General features: G+C 41.1%; 2 protein-coding genes across 4 annotated transcripts; one reads left to right on the top strand and one right to left on the bottom strand.

Annotated features, from left to right (window-relative positions):
• The first annotated feature begins 1902 nt into the window (after positions 1-1902).
• dgke (diacylglycerol kinase, epsilon) lies at positions 1903-11037 on the top strand. Its single transcript, XM_028017012.1, has 11 exons — positions 1903-2687; positions 3781-3940; positions 4061-4180; positions 4654-4797; positions 5094-5251; positions 5384-5432; positions 5533-5646; positions 5759-5830; positions 7094-7221; positions 7305-7416; positions 8344-11037. Exons 1-11 carry the CDS (start codon positions 2236-2238, stop codon positions 8566-8568), a joined length of 1734 nt encoding a protein of 577 aa, XP_027872813.1. The 5' UTR covers positions 1903-2235; the 3' UTR covers positions 8569-11037.
• Positions 10895-19272, bottom strand: LOC114144324 (E3 ubiquitin/ISG15 ligase TRIM25-like). 3 transcript variants are annotated; one of them, XM_028017013.1, is made up of 10 exons: positions 19083-19267; positions 18222-18904; positions 17088-17183; positions 16789-17022; positions 15754-15922; positions 15413-15481; positions 14575-14760; positions 14228-14344; positions 13013-13048; positions 10895-12119 (listed from the first exon to the last, which is right to left on the bottom strand). In XM_028017013.1, exons 2-10 carry the CDS (start codon positions 18870-18872, stop codon positions 11974-11976), a joined length of 1704 nt encoding a protein of 567 aa, XP_027872814.1. In that variant the 5' UTR covers positions 18873-18904; positions 19083-19267; the 3' UTR covers positions 10895-11973. The 3 variants fall into 3 exon arrangements, with proteins under 3 accessions (XP_027872814.1, XP_027872816.1, XP_027872815.1); XM_028017015.1 differs by lacking the exon at positions 14228-14344 and having other exon boundaries at positions 18222-19261; XM_028017014.1 differs by lacking the exons at positions 10895-12119; positions 13013-13048 and having other exon boundaries at positions 13154-14344; positions 18222-19272.
• Between the last annotated feature and the right edge of the window lie 2153 nt (positions 19273-21425).

The raw sequence follows: 21425 nt of genomic DNA, 5'->3' as shown, positions 1-21425 counted from the left end.
AGGTTTGTGGGTGAGGAAGAAGTTTACATACAGACCAAATGTATGTAAATTTCCGAATTTGAAGAAAGCGCGAGAAAAAAATGTGTATGTCTTTTTATTCGGTGAATATAAATTTCTTGTTTCAACTGTATTTATTTCCAAACAAGCAGGCTGTAGGTTTTGAGAAATATTCCTGGTTTTATTTTAATTGTTACATTTTTTTTTTAATTATTTACAAATTTTAAGCAAAGTTCAGTTCTGTACCTCTTCCCTAAATTTAAATTATATCAGTTACATATAAATCCACTCCTCCCTTTCTCATGTGTCACTGTGACCTTTATCAACTAGGGCTCTGTCAATAACAGGTTGCCAGTCTGCAGTCACTTTATTAGGTTCATCTGTTGAAAGTGGCAAAGACGACCTGCTGAAACAATAATGATGCTTTGGAATGGGGAAAGAAGAGGACTTAGTAAGCATCATGCATGTACACCATAATCTGCAGCAATTGCATAACGTTTTAATCAGTATGGATCCAATGTGTCCAACACCTTACCATGCTACATTGTGAAGAATTAAGGCAGCTCTGTCTGCAAAACAGGGTCCAACCCAGAATAGGCAAATTTGACCTAATAAAGTTCAGCTAGTCTCCTACATATGACGCTCAGTGCATCTCTGTTATATTATCTTTGCTGCTGTAAAAGCTTTTTTTTTTTTTTTTTTTTTTTAACAAATACTTATTTTTTCATCAACTTTTTTGTAGCACAAATTGCACAGCATGGCCAAGTTCAGGTATTGAATTAAAGTGAACCAAAAAAAAAAAAAAAAATCTGCTGTCAAGACCTTAAGCCCAAAGTCTGACTTACTAGGAGCAAAACTGGAAAGAAATGAGTTGTGGTACAAGACATTTGCTCAGTGAAGTAGAGGATTGGGTTAATAAAAACATCGCTTAAACAAATTTCAGCAAGTCGAGTAAATAATATAGCACACTGATTTAATAAAAAATACTGAAAGTGAGAAAACTCTTCAGAAAAACATTGTCATTTTATTAGGGGAGTGACGAATGGCAAGCATGTAGAGGAGTGTCCACTAGATGGCAGTGTTAACACACACACACACACACACCAAATGATTATTTTAGCTGCTGCTAAAATAATCATTCTCAGGAAAACTTGACACGTTTTCCTGAGAATGTATTTGATTCATGAAATGATTTATATGAGATACCATCTGAGGAGAAATACTACCTTCATAGCTCGTTAAAACTGGGTTGGGATTTTAAACAAATGTGAAACGCTTATTAAGATTTAAAATAAAACATTTCTATGCGATTCCTTTTTGTGTGTCAAACAGGAATGTGGAGAGCACTCCGGAACACGTCTTTTTGTGTCATCACTTCCGTTTCCACATCTCATGGTTTCTTGCTCATCATTGTGTTTCTAGAAGCGTGGGTAGTTTAATAACCACTTTGCCTTGATTCATTCCGGGGACGCAGGAGACCGCAGATGTTGTCCTCTCATTGTGTGAATGTCATTGTGCCACCGGATCTCAACACTGCGCATGCGTAAGCTTGACCTCAGGCAAGCGCACCAAAGATAATTTATTAAATGTGAGATGAGGTCTACGATTACGTCTGTGTTCGCTCAAATTGACGGATAGAATAGAATAGAAAACCACGAACACGTATTTTAATCTGATTTTCCTTATTTCGTTTCATTGCATCACCTGAAATATTTTTATTGCGGTCAATATCTTGTAAATAATCACAACAAAGACATCCCAGCTGTTCAAAAATATTTATATTTTCAAATATTTCGCCATTATTTTTCAAGCTGAATTATGTAAATTTAGGCTGCATGGCTCTGCAGCCTTAATTTACCAAATCTATATATACATAAAACATTATTAAGCAATCACCAAAAGTAAGATTTAAAAATGGCCTTTAAGAGTTTACTAATAATACTTTAACAATACTGACAGGAAACGTAACGTTGCAATTTGTTGTAATTGAATTGAATTTGTAGGGGTGAACTATCTTCGCGTGTAAGCCCTCTTTGCAGGAGTTACGTCAGCGTAAGAACGTCGTGTTTCGACGTGATGCCGTCCTCTTCCTGTTTGTAGTTTTTCCTCTTCAAACTACAAAGCAGCATCCTGTTGATGCTAGTGAACATGAGTCGTCGCTTGGTGGTGACTCTGCGCTTCTCTTCTCCCATTTGCGCTCCTTGAAAGCCCGTCGCTCGTGTCCGGGCCGCAGCAGCGATGTGCCAGGAGGGGGGCGAGGCGAGGGAGGACTGCGGCTCCCGGGAGGAGTGGACGCTGCTGTTCTGGACCTCTCTGGCCGTCATCGTCCCGGTCATCCTGACGCTGTGGTGCAGCGCGCAGCGCTCCAAGAGGAAGACCTACATGAAGGAGTTCTTCAGGAAGAGCAAACACGGCTGGCACTACACGGACCTGTTCAACAAGCCCACCTACTGCTGCGTCTGCTCGCAGCACATCCTGCACGGAGCTTTCTGCCACTGCTGCGGCGTGTGCGCCGACGAGCAGTGCCTGCGCCGGGCCGACAGGAGCCTCCCCTGCAAAGAGATCATGGCCCCATCTCGCCCTGACGGATCCACGGAGCACCGCTGGGTCCGCGGAAACGTGCCGCTGGCTAGTTACTGTGCTGTGTGCAAGCAGCAGTGTGGGACTCAGCCTAAGCTCTGCGACTTCAGGTACCACAGATGTCAGACAGGAACAAGTAGAGTAAACACATCACTGTGACTTCATTAAGGTTTCAGATCAGTGGTGTCCAAAGTCCAAAACATACGGATAATGAGTAAAACTTTATCTATATACGCACATTAAAAAAAAAAGCTACACATGCATGTAGATTAATTAACATCAATCTTTCAGTCTATTAAGATTAGCAGATGATCCAAAATATCGATAACCATGCAAAGTCGGTATAGGTGTCAAATCGGTACTTGTGCGGTAAAATCGATCCCAGCAAAGCTACTCCAAAAAGTTACATGTTTAGGAATTTTACACATATTTTTTTTGGAAAATGTGATTGAAATCTTACTCGTCAAACAAATTGGAATGTTGTGGTCTCACATTAAACCTTCAATAAAATGAAGCAAAAACAAGATTATTAATGATAGACATCCTATGATAACAAAATGTTTCCTGTAGGATAGTATTATATACTGTAGACATTTTTTTCTCTTTTTGGTCTTTCCTATTAATACATAACCAATATTAATACATAACTAATATTTCCTTGGTTTTACCTGGTGATGAGCAGAGATATTTCTTCATTTTGTATTCAAATTTGAAAGCTTTATGTTCCAAGATATTCATTACTTTTTACCAATGCTGTGTGTGACGGTGCAACTTCGCTGTTTATACTTTCGAGCTTCTCTGACGTCTGGTTTTCATCTAATCCTGGGATGTTGACAGAACTCGTCTGACAGCCGGAGAACAAACCCGGTTTAAACAATGGAAAGACGTTCCACCTTATTTCTAGTTCAATGTCTGTTCAACTTACAAATAAGGAGGCATGTAAGAAAAAATGCATTATGCATTTGGAAGAATTTAAACAGCAAGATTAGGCTATACAAAAATAAAACGTAATATAAAAAAGTTGGTCATTTAAAGAGGTAAGTCTGAGGTCAGAATGGGATTGATTAGAACCGCTACCCTCCCGTCTGATGAACTGCTGCTGTTGTCAAACGTGTGCAGGCTTGATGTTGCTCTACTCAACTCCCCATTCGTGGTTTGACCCCAAACTGTCACGGTGCGTCTCCCTCTGCGCCTCCTTTTCAGGTGTGTCTGGTGTCAGACCACAGTCCACGATGACTGCATGGACGGCTTAGCGGACGCAGAAACGTGTGACCTGGGCGAGTTCCACAGCCTCATCATCCCTCCTCACTACCTCCACCTTGTCAACAAGCTGCGCCGCCGGCACCCTGACGAGTTCACCAAGGTGCGACGAACGTGACGTGGATCTCCTGAGTCGCTTCCTTTTCCTAGAGCGGTGGAGAAAGTGAATATCACATCGCTGTTTTTTTTTTTTTGTTTGTTTGTTTGTTTGTTTTCCCTGCAGTTGGGGGCTTCCTGTGGCAGAAGCTGGACACCTGTGTTGGTGTTGGCCAACACACGGAGCGGCAACAACATGGGGGAGGCTCTGCTGGGAGAGTTTCGAACGCTCCTCAACCCCGTGCAGGTCAGCTTCTGCCTTCCTCCAGGTTAAGCCTGTCGTAATAAGCATTTAATCAATTAATCGCGTGATGAATTCAAATGAGCTCGATATTTTCCATTCTGATTATTGATATTTTTGTTTACAGACTTTATAATCCATTTTATTCATGGCGTTGGTTTTAAGCATTTTTTTATTTTATTTCTGGTTTATTAGTTGTTCTTGATTCTTGTGTTTTATTTTGTCCATTTAATATGTAGTCCAGTTCTGGTCTAGAATGTTCTTTACAAGATTTAAAAGTTCATCGTTTTTTGAGAGAGCAGACGTTCTTTATTAAGCCATTATCAGTGTATTACTTAAAAATTGTCTGTAAAAAACATCAACTTTTATCGCAATAATTACTGGGTCAATTTATCGTGCAGCACAAATCGTTGTCGTGTCAGGCCGACTTCAGGTGCGTCAGCCTCAGATTTGATCAGAACGGCTCCATCCTTTTCCAGGTGTTTGACCTTTCTGAGCTGACTCCTTCCAAAGCCCTCCAGCTGTGCACCCTGCTGCCCCCGGGCAGGGTCCGTGTGTTGGTGTGTGGAGGTGATGGCACTGTGGGCTGGGTCCTGGATGCAGTAGATGCAATGAAGCTCAAGGTACGATGATGAGGTTTTGTTCAGCTTTGATGAAGTCCAGGGCTTTACAGAAATCCTGAAAAACCACAGGGAGTCTGGCTCCTTGGAAGAAAAATGAACGAGAAAGGTACAACTTAAAAAAATAAAAAGGGAAAACCATGCTAATGCACTATTTTGTGATGATCTATCATATGAAATTTAAGTAAAACTAAAACATTTATGGTTAAAATTTTACGAATTGAACATTTTGTTTTTCAAAGCAGCATATGTCACCTTTTTTTTTATTTATGTTTTTTATTATGCTGCTTTTCTTTCAGGACCAGGATCAGTTTATCCCCAGGGTGACCATCCTTCCTCTGGGGACAGGAAATGACCTTTCTAACACTCTAGGCTGGGGAGCCGGGTACGCTGGGGAGATCCCAGTGGAGCAGGTTCTCCGTAACGTTCTGGACGCAGAAGTGGTCAAAATGGACAGGTAGGGGTCGAGAACTACATGTTTTTTAGTTTAAAAAAAATTTAAATAGTTTAGTTGAAAAGTTTGAACGTGAATGTGGATACTCTTCTTGGTCGTTTCAATGCTGCTCATCTGCACAATAACAATTTTCAGATGGAAGGTCCAAGTAGCGTCAAAGGGGGTCTACTTTCGGAAACCAAAGGTGATATACGTACATAAGTTTTTCAAACACACGGCTTTGTATTTCTGTGCAAACATGTCTACAAGCCAAAGCTGACCCGCTGAACTTCTCCCCCCTCCAGGTTCTGTCCATGAACAACTACTTCTCTGTGGGGCCGGATGCTCTGATGGCGCTCAACTTCCATGCCCACCGTGAGAAAACACCCTCATTCTTCTCCAGCCGCATCATAAACAAGGTCCCAGCGCCTCGTTTGAATACGCAAATCCCGTTCAAACTTGTATTTTCATATGAATACACAGCGACTGGTTGTAAATTTGGTGGCTTTGTCTTTATTTGTCCTGCCTCAGGCCGTGTACTTCCTGTATGGCACCAGAGATTGTTTAGTGCAGGAATGTAAAGATCTGGATAAAAGGATTGAGGTATGGTAAGCTTCGTCATTGTTGACTGTATCTGATCTGTTTTTATTTTAGGCAATAAAGCTGCTGAAAGGAGCACAATATAAACTCTCCTAATGAAGCAAAAAGCAGTGAGCTTCAGCTGAGCCAGGCTACTGTCATCTTCTTTTATGCAAAGTGAAACTAAGCCTGTAAGCTAGTTTACTAATGCATGCAGTTAGATGAGTTAAAGGGTCCATTTTCATGACAGAGTTGTAATAAAAAGCTAAATGGATGAAGGACTTAGTCTGTGATTTGCAGATAATTAAAATCTAAAGTAGTGAAACTAACAAAATAGATTTTATCTAAAGGGAGCAAATGTCATCATGCAACCCTGGCAACTGGACAAAAACAACCACTTCAGTCAGTCTTACTGAACTGCAGCTGCTGTTCATAGGTATGAATGTTAAACCTTTAGGATTTATTTAAACCACAGTATTTTAAAGGGGGAATTTTATAGAACAAGCATAAATGATTTTTAAAACCAATCTTTGGGTCCAAATCTTTCAAAAATAATCCACATTGCATCCAAATTTAATGCACATATTCAACTAAAGCTTTACTAAGTGCAGTGAAAGGCTCTGGAGTGCCTTTTAACTCTAAAGACTCCACTACGGCTCAGTTTTAACAACACTGAAATCATTTGCACAGTTTACTGGAATGGCTTCAACCTCAACCTGATTGAAAATTTAGGAACTATGAAAAGCCACAATCGTGTCAGGAAATCAACCAATCTAAACGTTGCTAATTCCAAGAACAACTCCAACATCTTTCATTTCTCTTTGGAAATCTTGGACCTCTACAGATACAATAGCACTATAATTATGGAAGGTTAAGGAGTCTCACAATGCCTTTTGGACATCACGTGTGGCTTGCATTCAAAAAATCATTCTGATTAGTTTTACTAAGACAAAACTCACTGATATTTAAATGACATCAGCCCAGGTTTAAACTACCCCTCCTGCAGCTGTAATCTGTAATCAACCGCAGCTTTATGAGAAATAAACCGAAACGCTGAGGATTGATCCATCTTTGAATCATCTCTGTCTTTAATATGAGTTCATCTCCAGATTATAGTACAGATTACTGAAGATGTTGAACTCTCTCACCTTAAATGGTGAAGATTGTTGTTTAAAAGTAAACGCTTAAATAGTTTGATATCATTATGAAACAAAGATAGAACCAAAGTGTTAATTATGAAGCCATCATTTTTCTGACTTTAATTGTTGATGGCGTTTGCCACCACAGCTGGAGCTGGACGGGGAGAGGGTGGCGCTGCCCAGCCTGGAGGGCATCATCGTTTGCAACATCGGCTACTGGGGAGGAGGCTGCCGGCTCTGGGAGGGGATGGGAGACGAACCCTGCCCCCCGACTCGGTGAGACATGCTTAGGTGTGAAAATGTAAGAAGAAATCAAATTTTTGAGGGGGCCTCATGTGACGGATGCCCTGAACCCGCAGGCTGGACGACGGGCTGCTGGAGGTTGTGGGTGTGTTCGGTTCTTTCCACTGCGCTCAGATCCAGGTCAAGTTGGCCAACCCTGTGCGACTGGGACAGGCACACACCGTCAGGGTGAGAGCATACCCTTCCTCCCCCTACACACACACCCTCACACATCTGAATGACAGCATTAGCAGGCCTGTTTGTTGCTCAGCTGATGCGTCTTTGCATGTAAAACAGGTAATTCATCTAGTTGCTTAGGGTGGATTTAAGTGCCAGGTGTGAATGGCCTACTTGTGTCTGAGTCAGCTGTTATGCCTTTTATTACCTGGTCTGAACGAGGCCTTATTTGCATTTAGGAGCATTTTTAGAGAAGGACTTTTATTTTTACGTCTAGTGTTAATAATAAACTGTATTTATTGTCCAAAATATTTTATTCCATCAATAAGTTACAAAATAAAATCCCAAATTTCTAATCAAAATAGTTATCAATTTAGTTATTTAATTGGTCAAATGTACAGAATAAATCTTGAAATTATTAATTTTTATACCTTTCTGAATATATACTTTATTTTGTGGAACTATATTCTAGGGGTGCACTGATTGCAGTTTTCTGGCTGATCGCCAATTTCCAATCTTTAAAAAGCTTGACCTACCAATTCTGACTTTGGTCGATACAAGTCACTGAGTTGGCTGGGGTGACTATTGTTGCTGCAAACGTGCAGACATGACCTGGTGGGCTGGTCAGTCAGTCAATCCTCTCTCACAGGAGAGCAGCAGTGGACAGTGTTTGATTTTTGGGTCTTTGCTGAGATAGATAAGATCGGCTTCACATGTAAGTATTTGCCGATCACTGATCTCCCAAAATTAAGCAAATCGGCACCAATAAATCAGTACACCCCTACTATATTCATAATTTTTCTAGTAGCTATACTTTTTTTTATCAATTATGCACTGTATATATATGTTTTCCTGCTGAAAGATGCGTATTATGCGCTAAAACTTCCTTGTGGATCAGTGGCGTGTGATATTCTAACATTTGGGATTTTCAACCTCCAGCTGGTTCTGAAGAACTCAACAATGCCCATGCAGGTGGACGGGGAGCCTTGGGCTCAGGGGCCCTGCACCATCACCATCACCCATAAGACCCAGACCTTCATGCTGTACCACAGCGCAGAGCAGACAGACGATGACGATGACGAGTCCAGCTCCTCTGATCCGGAGAGCCCGGCCCCTCATGACTCCCCCAGGCCCCCGTGGTTGACTACTACTGTGCAAGCGTGATGCGCCTCAGGCGTCACGAGATCCTAAACGCCTCTTATCATGGTTTCTGTTTTACAGTCCGTCTTCACTGGTCCGCCGTCTGCTTGAGTTTGCCTCCACTTCATACACTGAGTCACAGTTTTGAATCCTCGTATTGTGTACTTTGTCCTTTATCTTCGAACCGTCATTTGTTGCAGCTGAGACCTCAGGCATTTACTATCTGGAGCAGTCAGGTGGCGGCGAACATGTTAAGGAAAGCTTTCTGTTTATTTGCACTGATCCCTCGTGCCATATAGATTATAGAGTCTAGACATAACTGTGCTGTATTTATTCTGCTATATTTAAAACTGAGTGTTTCTTTTAGTGAGCCAAATTTAACTCATCCTCCACGCCCTCTAAAAGCCATGTCAGACCTGCAGCAGGCCATGAAAAGCTGTGATACAAGAAAGAGTCGTGTAAGAGATGACAGACGCCATCAACTCTTAGTGATTCATCTTACGTTTTATGGTCTAAACCAGGGGTGTCAAACTCCAGTCCTCAAGGGCCGCAGTCCTGCAACTTTTAGATGTGCCTCTGCTGCACCACACCTGAATAGAATAATTAGGTCATTAAGGCTCTGGAGAACTGATCTACACAAGACGGAGGTAATTAAGTCATTTCATTCCAGTGTTTTGTACCTGTGGCACATCTAAAAACTGCAGGACAGCGGTCCTCGAGGACTGGAGTTTGACACCCTAAACACCACCCTAAACCAAGCACAAAAGAAAGCTGTCTCTTGTGTTTGTTGCTGAAACTTTGAACGTTTGCTAAAAGATCCATGGAGGTGACAGAATGGCCACCTCCAAGAGTCAGTAGCTTGCAGACATGTTCTTGCACCTTGGAGCTTTCCACATTTAGTCAAGTTACAATGAGAAACGTCAGTGTGTTTTATTGGGATTTATTGTGATAGACAAGCATGACGTCCAGCATAACTATGAAATGGAAGGGTAGTGGGAGAGTTTTCAAAATTTTCCTGAAAATATAAAATGCTGGGAATACATTTGTATAACCTGAGTAGGGGCTGTGCTTCCAGTCTTTTGGGCGTTGCCTCTCCTGTATTTAACCCCAATCCTTCTTCCAAGCAACTCTGCCCATCTGTCCTAACACATCTCCACAGCATACAGGACACTATTTCTATTCTTCTGAGAGCAGTAAGTTGCTCCCAGAATATTGAAAAACATAAATAATTTTTATTCGCCTTCAAACACATGTACTGCTTTCTGTTGGCCTATTACATCAAACCATTATAAAACATACTCAAGTTGGAAATGTTCCAATTTTCACCTCTGGAAGTGACTATCTGTTTAATCATGCGACACTGCTCCTTTAGTTTGCATCTTTGTAGCAGTTTGAGAAGCTTTCCCATGTGCCGAATATTCAGATTCACTAGATGTCCCTGCAGGAAACGGGCCGACTTGTTGAGGGTCAGTATGAAAGCACTGCCAAGTCAATATGGAACTACTTTGCCAGCGTGTAAAAAAAACAACTTCTTCCCTCATCTTTGCAAACTGTTTACATACTTTGTGTTGCACTTGAACATAGCTCCTATCCATGTTACTGCCATAAATTATTATACCTGCTGATGAGATTTTACATTGTGCAAGCAGTCCTTCAGCTTCTCGTGTTTTACCTTTTCTCACCACAAGGGGGCAGGCTGAGGAGAGTATTTAGAGGTAGAGCTTTTCAGACCACTTTAGTTCAGTAGTTCATCTGTTGCGTGAACCTCCATGTGTTGCTCGGGTGAAGCTGTTGCATTTCGTGTTTGTCGGAAATCCTGGTGCTGGCGGGATTCCTGGCGCTCGGAGCATATCAGGAAAAGTCTGTAGGGTGTCTGGTTAAAGGTTTGCTGCAGCAGGCTTTAAGGTTGAACAGGATCAGTAACTAGCCATGATGATGCCTTGCTGGACATCTGCTTTACCTTTTAATATGCGTTTACCAGAGCTTTGTGTTGTGATGAAGCAGCTTTTATGAAGCTCAAACGGCCTGATTCTCCGTCTGAGTTTTAATTTTTAAAGCTGATTTGACACATTTCATTGCAGGACTGACATTGTTAATGCTTGAGCAGACTTCCCTACTGTGCATTTATGAGATTTTTAAGCTGGCTTGTAAACAGTATTGATTTAAAGCTAAAATGTCAGAAAAGCAGCTTCAGCTTTAAAAACTCCACTAAATGATTTGAAATACTTGTACAATCAACAACTTACTTTTCTGCTGTCAGAATTGCTTATAAGAATCTGCTGTAATGATAATCAGCAACTTTAGGAAGACCTGTGTGATCCCAGTTTACTACAAACTACCAAGAAACAGCTCAGAGGAAAACAAGCGTTTAATGCCATCAATCATAAAAAATGGCTGTTTACAAAATGTGACAAGAACCAACTTTGATTGAGATGAATGTAAAGAGGTGATGTTTTGAATTTGAAGACATTCCCATAAATATTTTCATACATACCCGAGGTGTTTCTGTGTTTTCATTCAATTCAATCGATAAGACGAGGAATAAATTAATATTTACATTTCAGATGACAAGATGTCTCTAATAGATCTTGGAAGGCAATTTTTTGATACAACACCCAAATCCCTGAAGAGGAAATTAAACTTTGATTTTTTTTTTTTTTTTGTTCTTTGAAGTTAGATATTCTATGTTTTCACATACAAAATGGTGACTAATGCGGTGATGAGCCTTTTTTCTCCATTTGTGTTCTTTCTAATGAATGAACATGATGCTAGAGTTTCTATAGTTCATTATACAGTTAAAAATGTGTTCTGTGTTTTCTGTGATGTTATCTAACTTAAATATTGAAGCTTCGCATTATAAAGCAGGTAGCAGGATCTACGCACAGACGCCACACAACAGCACAGATAAGGTGCATGCAAAGTTTATAATCTCCTTTAGGATGATTGAGATCAGAAATGCTGTCAGTAAGAATTACTTAGCAAGTCACATCTGACTAACTGGAAATTATAACCCATGGATCCATTTCCCTTCTGCTCCATATAAAGGTTTTGGACGACAACACATTATTTTACTTGCGCTTGTTTTGTGCATAATTAACTGTAGACTTGCACAAAAAAAAGAAAAACTATATATATGAAAGTAAACTTTATAAAGACCAGTGTAGGGAGGAGATGAGGTGGAACATTTGTAATATTTTTATAAAAATCTAGGTGTTCCTATTAAGTTTCACGATCCTAAACCTTTTCATTGATATTTAAGTCATCCCAAAATGTCACAAAACTATAGTTATATTCGAATAAGGAGTACGGGCTGGTTAAGTTTAAGTGTAATACCCCAAACAGTTTAATTTATCAACAGTCACAACAGTGTTACTGTGCATAGATCCAGCAGTCCCTTCAGGTTCTGCTGCTGAACTCCGACCCTCACAGCTACTTATTTTTTCTAGGATGTGGGTTGGGCCCGGCCGGTTTCCCCGATGGCGGATGTCCTTTCGGCTTGTCTTTCTTAGCAGAATCGGGTCCTTTCCACCCAGGCTTCTGTCCTCCTTGTGCACTTGGTGGCTTTTTGCCTTGCTCTGAAACAAAGTGCAGAGAATGCTTTTTTTCTCTCTCTCTCTGTAGCAGAACAGACAAAATGATGAAATGAAACACCTGAGTTTTTAAACGCGGCCTTTGGTTGCATTGGAAGAGGCCCAAGAGCAAACCTTAAAAGGCCTGAACATTAAAAGTGGTTATTCATTTATTTGAGAGAAGCTACTGTTTTTATTGGCAAAAGTATTTGTGAACTTCGTCCTGAGCACAGCTGACTGCAGACACAGTCACCACCTGACAAACAGCTGCTGAACTCAGCATGCCTTCATAGAAACTCAACTCTGGCTGAAAACTCAGCCAAAGTTTTCAGCCAGAGTGCAGACTGGTGCAGGCTTTTTTTTTGAAAGAATAAAAAGCCACTCATCTGTTTGAAAAGTAAAAACTTCACTGACTTTTAGGATTTTATGTGCCAGGTCAATACAAATTAGTCAACTGATCCGAAGTTTCAGTAACAGGTGTGTTGTTTACAACTTTTCCCCCTCATTAAAATCTGAAAATGTAGCAAGAATTTGTATCGCACCATTCAAGTGATTTGTAGTAAAATATCTCATATTTCACTCAAATGGAAAGCTCAAAGTGGGAGAAATGTTGTTTTTCACCCAATTCAGACACACAAACCATGTATTTCCCCCTCCTCCCCCCAATAATTTTGACAACTTCCTGTTGGCCTTTTACATAGAAGACTAAATTAAACACATAAAAGTTTGTGATAAAGTGCTAAAATATAAAATATCTTAAATGCTCCAGGGTCCTATCTATTGCACCAATTAAATTTACCAAAGACCACAGTCTAAAAACCTTAATATCTGATGCATTTATTTCTGCCGGTTTGGTTCATGATGAATGTGCAAACAGAATACAAATTGAAATAACTTACTGTGAGAGGGTTGATGGCCACCGTCAGGCTTCTTGTCTGAAAGGTGATACAAACAGTAAAATGTGAAAGACATTTTATATGTGTTCACTGTGATTTCACTGCCGTCACGTCTGTACTATCCATCCAAATGTACTCAATCTGAAAATCTTTGATCTGTTCTTTTTCTGTGGCACAGTTTAATTTATTATTTTTTCACACTATCACGTGTGCATGATAGTGTGCTTCCCCAAAACAAATTTGCTATTTTTATTTACTTATTTAGTTTTTTTCATATAAAGCAAGGTTCTGATCGAAGATGTTTTCCAAACCACCCATCGATCAATGAGCCTCACATGAAATCTTTCCAAAGACAACAAGCTGATCTACGTGTTCACTGGATCAACACTTCCAGTGCAAATAGCTGATCAAAGTTTTTGGGTGGAAAGAAAAACAAAACAAAATAAATAAGAAAAAAAACCTGTTACATAACCAATTCAAAGAACTAAAAATTTATCAGAAGTTTGATAGTTGCATTGCAGGTCCTGATATCTGTGGGCGTTTTTTTTGTTTGTTTTTTTAATTATTATTTAGATGCAAGATTTTTAGAAACCAATGAGATTTGTGTTTATTGAATAACCAACCAATGCTTCTCATATTTTATAAGTCGATTTTAGACCAAGAATCCAAAACATTTCTGAAAATTCACCCGTTTCTATTTCACTCTCAGCTCCTCAGTCAGAGTGAAATGCCGCTACAAGTCATGTAGATCTAATGTCCCCAAACTTAGAATCTAAAAGAGGAATATATTGATATACTATTGCTTCATTGTTTCCCCCTGAAACTTTTTTAAAATAACTGCACCTGGATGTTTTCCTAACATGACAAGAGTTACATCATAGTCACGTTTTCAGAACCAGAAACGGCAAACATACCAGGCCCAGTCTGTTCATCTTTACTTCTGTCCTCAATGAGCAGCTGTCAAGCATCATATGATGAAGAGGAGTGGCTGCTCTTCCTCCTGCGGCCCTTTTCTTTTTAGTCGTACTTTCAAAATGTTTCACCTCTGGTGGGTTGTTAAAACTCCTTGTGTTAACCAGATGGTAATGAATAGACAATTATTGAAACAAAGGGAATTTAAACCGCAGCTGGACAGTGTGCTAAAAAAATAGAGCGGTCGGGTTATGGTGCTTGTCCATTTAGCGCATGGTTTTAGATCATGAACATGTCGTCTTTTACCTTTACTTTTGGGAGGATGGTTCTTGTCTCCACGCTGACTCGGTACCACTTTGTGGGCTGGTTTACCGACTGGTTTTCCTGTTTTCTTAGACATTTCTTGAGGACTTTTCTGAGAAGCTGAAGTTTGGAGAAATCTGTAAACTGTTTTTTTTTGTTGCTTATAATTTAAGAGAATATATTACCATTCTGCCATTTTTTAGATGCCTGGTTCATTTGTTTTGCTAGAGATGTTCGTTTTGCCCATAATTAGTTTCCCTCTTTGTAGCCAAGCAAAAATTAAGTCAAATGAATGTAAAGAGGCTTTCAGTAAATAATTGCATGCGATGTTTGCGTTTTATGCTACGTACGTGGTTTCTGTCCGTGGAAGAACGGAGGCCTGGAAAAGCCAGGTGTCTGACCCTGCTGCGGATTCCATGTTGGCTTTGCCTGTATGTAAACAGGAATATGGACGGGTTGGTAGACGGTCTGGACAGGTGGACGACATGGACTATGGGACCTGGGTGGAGGTCTTTGCTCTGGAGGCTTTGAGTATTCTGAAAAAGAGAAGGTGAATATCAGAGCAGAGAAATAAATTATTTACATGCATCTCAAAACAGTGCCTTGCAAAAGCATTCATGCCTCTTGAACTTTTGTCATGTTCTGACCTTAAAATTCAGTCTATTTCATTGGGGAGCGGCACAAAGAAGTGGTCTGCAATATAAAAACAAGGGGTGCACTGATTGCAGTCTTCAGGCTGATCACAGATTTTTAAAAAGCCTGACCTGGCAAGACCAATTTGTTTTCACAGAAAAATCATTAAATATAGCCACAAGGTAAGTAAGCTGGCAAAAGTGGGACGACTGTAGTTAACAGTGGGACATGAACAGACATGAGCTGGTGGGCGGGTCTATCACTCACCCCTCTCTTACAGCAGAGCAAAACGGTGGCTGATTTATTCGTTTTTTTGTTTTTTTGGGGGCCTTTGCAGAGGTAGGTCAGACTTCTGGATGAGATCGTTCAGTCATCCAAATATTGACAAATTGCTGATCTTCCAAAATCAAGAAAATTGGGGCTGATTTATTGGTCAACCCATCATAAAAACATAAAATACATGGGTGCCTTAATACTTTTGCAAGGAACCTGATACAAGCACAGATTTCACTTTTATAAACGTTTGCAGGCAACAATTAGTAGAACATTACATACGAGACTCGGTTGCCCAGGCTGGACTGTTTTCTCCACCAGCAGCTCCAGAGAAAGAAGCTTCTGCTTGTCCTGAAAAAGGCAAAGTGGCTCCATTTTTAGACACTGAAAAACTGCGTTTTAATACTGTTTCACTACAAAGTTCATACCAGGGGTTGCGCGTGCATCTATGCAAGAGTAATCAGAATTCATTTTTGACGTTTTCTGCATGACATCAACCCACCAGATGCAGCATATCCAGCGTTAGGTTTGTGTAAGATAACTGAACATTACTGGCTTTATACAACTTTCATATTAAGAAGACAAGTGGGACATTTCTAATTTTAGTGTACCTTCGTATTTACCTGGTTTTAGCAGTGGTACTCTGTCCTCAAAAGGCTGAGTGAAGAGCGTCATCAGGCTCTCCTGCAGGGTGGCAGCAAAGTTCTGTGTTGCCATCACCCTTTTGGAGTCCAGGTTAATTCGAGGGGGGTAGGGGTCAAACTTAACCACCCGGGGCAACTCAAATGAAGCCTGAAAGGAGCAAGTGAAGATCATAAGAATTTTATCACTATTATTGTGGGATTTAGTGAGAGGAGTTTCTTAAGGCGCTTTTCCACTAGACCGCCACTAGCCGGTTCTGGCCCAGTTCACCCCAGCCAAATTAATTTTCCATTAGAGAATCCGGTGCGACTCTGTCTGCGCTGTTTTCGTACCTACTTCAGGAATAGCACTAGCCGGACCGAACCAGATTTGAGGGAGAGCTGACTGCATTCACTGATTGTTTTGTGATTTATGTCACTGAAGACTGCAAACAACATTATAGTTCAGCTGTAACATAACAAATGAGCAAGCACGAGTTTAATTATGAGCAGCGTCAGGGACACATGCAGTAAGTTAGACAGCGGAATAACTGCGATTTAGCAACGCTGCTGGCTGCACGTCTCAATGAAGAACAGGAAGCAATAAAGAAGAGAGAAACGGTGAAGCTGTGGTCAGCTTTCTGACTCATCTGCAGTTTTGCTCAGATGGTGTGAAACACCAGAGCTACATAATATTAGCTTGTGATGTGAAATTTATTTTTCCTTTGGATTAAAAGAAAAAGTACATATATGGCAAATATAATCAGCTGATTTGAGTCTTAATTATCATGTTTAGGGCCAGCAATAAATTTCTATGAAATATCGGGGTTTATCTGAGTCCATCAGAAATACAACCTCGAGGTTCTGCATTGCTGAATGTTACTGAGTGTTGACCATAACAAGGAACGGAGCGTATAACGGAAAAGCTCACTACCTTGGGTAAAACCGAACCGCACGTTAACCAGTTAGTGCGCGACTTGCCAGTGGAAAAGCGCCTTTAGTATTGCTACTGAAAGAGGAGGCGTGTTTTAGTCCCACCTGCAGAAAGGCCGGTGTTCCCGCCTGACTCAGCAGAGTGTCGATCTTCTCTCTGGCTTTCTTCATCCTCTCACTGTTGTCGATGAACTTTGTTGTGAGGTCGCGAAGTTTGGTCTGACTAGCCTCCAGCTCACAGTCCACCTCATGCTGGGCCACGCGCTCATCCTGAGCCAACATCTCCCCTATCTGCTGGTACACAGCAGCCAGCGCCACCTTCCTCTTGCTCGCTGCGTCCTGGAGACAAGCAGGCTGATTCAGCTGTGCTTTATGAACGCCGACATGTGAGGTGTAAAAGTTACCTTGAGCTTGCCCTGCAGCTCGTTCATCTGAAGCACGATGGTGTCAGTCCTGTCGATCTTCAAGTTCAGAATTTCCAACTTGTCCCTGAATTCAGACTGCAGAGGAAGAAATGAGACATGAAGCTCAGCTCAAAGTAAACCGTGTTGAGGTTCAAACATGTGAGATGTTATGTCTCCTTCCCTTTTCTCCCCAAAGGTTCTTTTCAGTCACAGCTGAGGACATGCGACATGTCCAAGACCTGTCTGGAGTAACGTTTGAACTGAGTTTCAATTTTTGAATATGTAGAGAAAAAATAACATTCATTTTCTCTGAAAGGTAAACTACATCTTAATTATGTTTTGACCTTCAAATTCATGAGGAAGGCTGTTGACTTGATAGCTGATTAGCAGACATTCAACCACAAAAGGTCACTGCTACAGAAGTTGGCTGCTCAGTGTGCGGTATCCATGTGTACTAATAGAAAGTTGCGTGGAAGGAAAAATTGTGTAAGAAAACAAGCCCAAACAATTTGGTTTCTGTGAAGAAGAGCGTATCAAACCCCCTCCTAAGATTCATGAAAAACAGGTGAGGTTCTCCTGAAAGTATCTTAGTGCTACGCTTACCCAGAAATGTTTCTCCACTAAGTTCTAGGTCAAACTACGATGGAGGGATCCAATACTTCTTTCACTTTACTTTTATGCTTTGCCTTTTCCCTCAATTTTTTGATGACTATATTTAATTCGTCTCCACACACACTTTATTAATACTGATGATCATAACATTTTTTTATGGTCTGACGGCTATTTACGGCTCTCTGAATGATTTTATGAAGCCCATGTGACCTAAAATTGACGCAATCGGGAGGCAGAACAGGTTTGACAAACAAGAGGAACAAGAAAGAGCATAAAAAGGACAAACATGAAGTGGCAAGATTAAAAAAAAAAAATCTAGATAACAGCCAAGCAAAATGTGAGGACCGCGACTTAGACAGGAAGTTAAAAGGGAGTTGTGATTGTTGATTATTGTTCTTGTTTTGTTTTTTTTTTAATTGCCGTCCAAAATGCTTTTTTTTTTTTTTTTTTTTTTTTTTAATGCGCAGCAAATGTAAGGTGTTCGATAAAAAATAAATTTAGTGAAACTCCGATCTCACTCACCGCTTTCAGGCTCCTTTGCTCCTCTGGAGAGGAAAAGCCGCAGCCTTTGTGGACCTGCTGCAGGCAGAGGCTGCAGATCAGGCGGCCATGATCGGTGCAGAAGTGCTCCATCAGCTTGTGGTGGTCGGTGCAGATGTGCTCGGATAAATCCCCGATGGGCTCGGTCAGCTGGTGGAGGCGAAAGGTGGGGTTCTGCCGGTGGGGCCGCAGGTGCTCCTCGCAGAAGGAGGCCATGCAGGTGAAACAGGTCTGCGCTGCCTCGGCCTCCATACAGGTGTCACAGCGGACCACATCATCCCTCTCATCCTCATCCTCTTCCTCGTCTTCATCCTCCTCCTCTTCTTCTTCTTCTTCTTCCTCGTCTTCCTCCTCTTCGAACTGTCCTCCTTCGGTCTTGCTGGACCTCGCCCTGAAGGTCTCCACCACGGTGCAGAGGACCGTGTTCTTCTTCAGTTCCGGCCTGGTCTCAAACAGAGTCCGACACTGCGGGCAGCTGTAGGCGTCGGTCCAGGTGGAGAGCAGGCAGTCCTGGCAGAAGTTGTGTCCGCAGGGGATGGTGACCGGGCAGTCAAAGGTGCTCAGACAGATGCTGCAGGTCAGCTCGTCCTCCAGGCTCATGAGAGCAAAGCCAGAGTCCTCCAAGTCGGCCATGATACGACTCGCAGTGGGCGTTTACAGCAAAACAGTGCGTAAGAAACGAAACTTAACACTTGCGCTCCCGCGAAGGACAAAAACTCAGTTCAGAGAGGAAAACGGAGCTAAAACGTTCACGTGATCCAGTGTTGTCACCAAGCCACATGAATTAATTTGATCCTGAAACAAATTATTCATCTCATGACTCGTGATAATTTCTCCACCCACCTCTGCTGTCCGCGTTGGAGACTCCTGTCAAATGGGATGGATTTCCTCCCGCAAACTTGATCTCCGCAAGCTAAAGCCGCACCCAGTCTGTAGTCCACACAGGAGAAAAACAAACGATGTGTGGCCATGTCCAGGTTACCTGTCTGAGCACAGACATTAGCCGACAAAACATTCAGAAATACTGTTGGAGAAATGAGGAAAAAAACAAACAAACAAAAAAACACACCCCGCTTGTATAATAATAATAACAACAACAACAGCTATGTTACATTGTTTTTCCACATTAACATCAACAAAGTCAACCCGTTGAGTTATTTATTGAAATTAAAGCTGTTAGATGATTTTAGAAGTTATGTCTGCAGTGAACAACCTGCTCTCACATTTAATATAAATTAAATTATTTTTAATGATAAATGATTTTTAAGTCCCTTAGTGGTGTTTGCACGAGTCAAAGTGCAACCTCAAATGAATAAGGCTAACTCAAGGCTTAATACATTTTGGTGTTACGCACAGTGGAGTCACATAATGAATATGTAGCAAAATCTCATGACAAGTTCTTATTCAATGGGTCTAAGTGTAAGGATTTAAGTGGTTATTATCAGCCAGGTTCTTGCAATAATCACATAATATTCAACAGGTGTGAGTATCTCTATCAGGTTTTATCTAAAACCTTCTGGTTTAAAATGCTGTATTTGGAAAAAGTTGTTATTGACTTATACTAGTGAGCATTTTTTTTGTTGAAAATACATAAACAACGTCTAACTGATTAAACTGGATTTATACATTTATTATGAGTAGAAGTTCAGACCTGTTTTAGTTCAAGAAAGAAAAAGAAAGGTGGCAGCTAGCCTTGACCTGGGATCTTCTCCAGAACTCTACTCTTTTTCTTATTGTTGATGCAAAATTCTCTTTTTTTTCCCCCAAATAGAAGTTGACCTCGGGCTGCACAGTGGCGCAGTTGGTAGCACTGTTGCCTTGCAGCAAGAAGGTCCTGGGTTCAATTCCCGGCCCGGGGTCTTTCTGCATAGAGTTTGAATGTTCTCCCTGTGCATGGTGGGTTCTCTCTGGGTACTCCAGCTTCCTCCCACAGTCCAAAAACATGACTTTCAGGTAAATTGGTTTCTCTAAACACTCTCTAATCCTTAGGTGTGAGTGTGGGCATGGCTGTTCGTCCTGTCTGTCTCTGTGTGACAGACTGGCGACCTGTCCAGGATGTACCCCGCCTGTCCCCTGAAACCTTAGCTGGAGATAGGCACCTCCTGACCCCACTAGGGACAAGGGTGTTAGACAATGAATGGATGGAAGTTGAACTCTGTTCCTCGTCTGTGTGGGTAACACTTTGTCCCCACAGCTGATATCAAGGAGCCATGTTGCTGTCATTTAACATCCTGTACAGTCCATCCATTGGTAAAGTGTATATATGTAAATATCCCATCATATTTGCCTCTATTATTTTAGCTTTTTGGAGAAATAAAAGAACGTATTTTTTGCATGTTTGAATATATTTTGTACAGATACAAAACCTTGGATTTTGCATTGACATACTGTTCTGTGGGGTTTTATTGACTTTGACAAATGAATGTTAGATTTAAAAGTAAAATAGATTGAAAAATCATGAACATGAAAATCACTGATCAATTTCACACATGAAGGCTCAATACTAATGCTGCATTTGCAAACATGACACCAGACTGGCTTTTTTTTGGGGTCTTTCCAATCTTTTTGTATTTTATGTAGCACGGTTTACGTTTCACTGTCTGATTTCAATTATTGAAATAAAACAACATTTTGATGATTATCTAATTTTCAGCTCTACAGTGTTGTAACACAGGAAGGAACATTAATATGTTGCACAAAAAGCCTGGATTTTACTTGATTATGACTTCTGCACAGATCATATTGTATAGTCATCGGTGGAATCATAAATAATAGGTGAGGCCACCAATAACAAGTTTATTACACTGAGTTATTTATAAACTCCTGGTATGCTATCGGTCCTGAATAAAACAAAGACTGACACCTAAGTTGTTCTTTCCTCTAACATCACCTTAGAGCAGGGGTGGGCAACTCCAGGCCTGGAGGGCCGGTTTCCTGCAACCTTTAGATGCATCTCTACTTCAACACACCTGAGTCAAATAATGAGGTCATTAGCAGGACTCTGGAGAACCTGACTGCACTTAGGAGGTGATTCAGCTGTTGGATTCAAGTGTGCTGGACCAGGGAGACATCTAAGAGTTGCAGGACGCCGGCCCTCGAGGACCAGGATTGCCCACCCCTGCCTTAGAGCATGTTCGATTGTTTATCGTTTAGTGACATTTCTCTTTTACATAATTTTATTTGCAT

The sequence above is a fragment of the Xiphophorus couchianus genome, chromosome 5 (genome assembly GCF_001444195.1).
Source record: "Xiphophorus couchianus chromosome 5, X_couchianus-1.0, whole genome shotgun sequence".
In the NCBI taxonomy this organism is placed as follows: Eukaryota; Metazoa; Chordata; class Actinopteri; order Cyprinodontiformes; family Poeciliidae; genus Xiphophorus; species Xiphophorus couchianus.
The sequence above is the reverse complement of the archived record's forward strand: the minus strand, read 5'-3'. Positions and strand labels throughout refer to the sequence as shown.